Source organism: Medicago sativa, chromosome 7 (genome assembly GCF_051527215.1).
Source record: "Medicago sativa cultivar Bolivia chromosome 7, Bolivia_mono, whole genome shotgun sequence".
In the NCBI taxonomy this organism is placed as follows: domain Eukaryota; kingdom Viridiplantae; phylum Streptophyta; class Magnoliopsida; order Fabales; family Fabaceae; genus Medicago; species Medicago sativa.
Genome location: NC_140755.1, coordinates 53941060 through 53943849, shown reverse-complemented (window position 1 = coordinate 53943849; position 2790 = coordinate 53941060). Strand labels below are relative to the sequence as shown.

The 2790-nt window shown below is 36.9% G+C and overlaps 1 protein-coding gene across 1 annotated transcript; it reads left to right on the top strand.

The window, feature by feature from the left end:
• The first annotated feature begins 282 nt into the window (after positions 1-282).
• Positions 283-954, top strand: LOC146906792 (uncharacterized). The gene is made up of 2 exons (XM_085728958.1): positions 283-469; positions 512-954. The coding sequence occupies exons 1-2, from the start codon at positions 283-285 to the stop codon at positions 952-954; spliced, it is 630 nt and encodes a 209-aa protein (XP_085585084.1).
• The last annotated feature ends 1836 nt before the right edge of the window (positions 955-2790 follow it).

The window sequence follows — 2790 nt, the reverse complement described above, 5'->3', positions numbered from 1 at the left end:
GCAGTTACTTTGAGAACTTCTGATGTGGCTTATTTGTATTGGTGTATAACTTAAGAGGGCAATGATGTGTTTATGCTTGAAAGTACAATCTCGCGCCCCCTAATGTCATTAATGCTATGTTTGTTTGTCCCCTTTGCATGTGAAACGTTTTTACTCAAAACACCTAGTCAATTCACACACTACTCACTTCACAACAAACACTTTCTTCTTTTAACCTTTCTTTGCGAAGTAAGCGCAATCTTTCTTTCAAACCTTAGAACCCTAAACCTTCAATCTTCTTCAATGGCAACTTCAACAAGTGGTTCTAGTATGCAACTCAACACAGAATCTGGTTACGTAATCAAATCAAAAACCATGTCCATTTTGTTTGAATCCTTGGTCATTCAAAAGGAATCACCAGTGGATTTCGTCTCTCTCAAGAAATACAAAGTGGACATGAAGGCATGGGTAAATGCTCAAAAGTTGTCTGGTTACTTTCGTATGTTGAATGGACCAACATATGAAAATCTAGTCAAAGATTTCTGGTTGAGGGCTGAAATCTACGATCTGAAAGCTGCAAAGTTGGAAGAAAGACAAGTTGTGTCAAGAGATTCAAGTTTGAAAGGGAAGACTAGAGAAAACATGGGTCTTGAACCGTTCAAGGGTATAGAAATCAGATCAGCAGTGATGGGTATTCCTATAACCATAACAGAAGAAGTAATTGCCAGAGCATGCAGAGTGGATCCTGAAGGCAGATTTCAGTGGAACGTCGGCAAGAAGGATGTCATGTTGGAAAGCTTGACTAACTTGCTGCTGAATGGAAATCCAGCTGCTAAGTTTGTGGACATGAAGGATAATCACAGGATGATCCTGAAGTTATCACTGATTGCTTCTTTCAGAGAAGAGGAGGGTCTGACCAACCAAATCTGGAACACAAACTGGTACTGTATTTCATGGCTGCTTTTCAGAAGATAAATCTTTCAAGATACCTCATGCATCATATGTGCTGGGCTATCAAAGAATGAATCAACAGGAAAAGAAAGCAAGTACCATGTGGGAGGCTGTTGTTGATAGATATTTGGCAAGTGTACCAAAAATATATCAAAGTAATAAAATTTATAAGTTCGTATCCACAGGGACTGTTTCAATTTCTACTCGGCAAAGACGTTAAAATTTAGGATGTATTAAATTTATAGGGTTGCCCTAGGCAGTTGGATTAAGTGCTAAACATAATAAATTGCAAGTAAATAAAAATGGTTGGAAGTTATATAGAAAACAAATGATTAAGCCGGTGAATCCGCTATTGCGTTATATGATTAGTTTACCTCTTTTTACTCTCAATTGCTATTCAATTTTTACGACAAATTAACTAAGTGGTTTTGATCAATCTCTTGACTCATAACCCTTTCCTAAGTTATAACCCTATTAATCTCTTAACCAGATTGAATAACCACGGAAGCGATGTTGGATCGTTAATTTATATGTCATAACCCTCAATTTCCTATCTCTAGGTTCCTAGTGTTGAGTTAAACAAAATTACTATTTCAGGATTAAAAGCTAGGGCTAGTAGTCATTCAATTCCTAAGATCAATTCATGTAATTGCAAGAAGCTAGGGTTAATAGTCATACAAACAATCATATGAAAAGCAATGAACACAAATAATTCTGAATAAAGACTGATAACATTGATTATAAAGAGAGTTTCAACTACTGATTCATATATTACAATAGGTGCATCATGGCTTAATCAAAGGAAATTAGCTAGACATGATCAAAGGGATAAACAACATAGTAAAAGAAAATAAACTGAAAGAGTTTCGACGTTGCCGGCTTTGCTCCATAGTTCCTTCTCAATCGCTACTGTTGGTGTTCTTTTTTCATATCCATGTGCCTCCTTTCTTGTCTCGTGATGCGTGAATCCTCTTTCCAAACCAACGTGATTCAAGTCAGCCAAAACGTGAATGCCTCCTCTTGCTAGCTTCTTGTAAATATATATATCTTGTGACCTAGTTGTTTTCTTTTGCAACAAGCATGTTACGTTTTTTTCTTCTTGGTTCAGCCCAATGTCTTTTTGTCTCATACCTTCTATTCACACCACCCAAAAGCAAAACACTTGTTCATGTGTCATCCAATTAATTCATACGTGGCAGCAACTTTATTTAATCATTGTGGCACGTTTCGTGGTTCATCGCGCCACGAAATTTTCAGAAAGTATTAGTGAATTCCACATCCTTGCAATGTGCCACGATTAGAGCAAACGTGGCACGATTCTTCACATTTTTTTCCTCTTTTTCTCAATTTCTTCCTTTGGGCTCTTGTTCCTGTTTTAATCTGATTTCACCATGAATTACAAGCAGTTGACTCTCTAAACATTACAAAAAGGACACAAATATGACTAAAAAACTAGTAATGACGTACTATCATCATCACCCCAAACTTGAACCATTCCTTGTCCTCAAGGAATTTACTTGCATCATTGACCATCGACAGTAAAATAACAATTACCTGATCAAGCGATAGTACCCAAAAGTTCAACTCCCTACTAGCTAAAGATGAGCTAGTTTGACTTGTTTGCATCCACCAATTCACAACTCCACGCAACAAAATGAATAGGGTTCACACACAGTCGACATGCAAATCTACATATTACCATACGCTTGAAAAGTTTCTAAACGTCAATAAAAATCAATATCAATGCACACTTTGAGGTCTTTCAGGGTTATAACGGGGTTTAGGTGAAGGTGGGATAATATTTGGATAAGTAGGTTACACAAAATTTGAGTTAGGCATTCCTACGGAAGTTAAGCACAA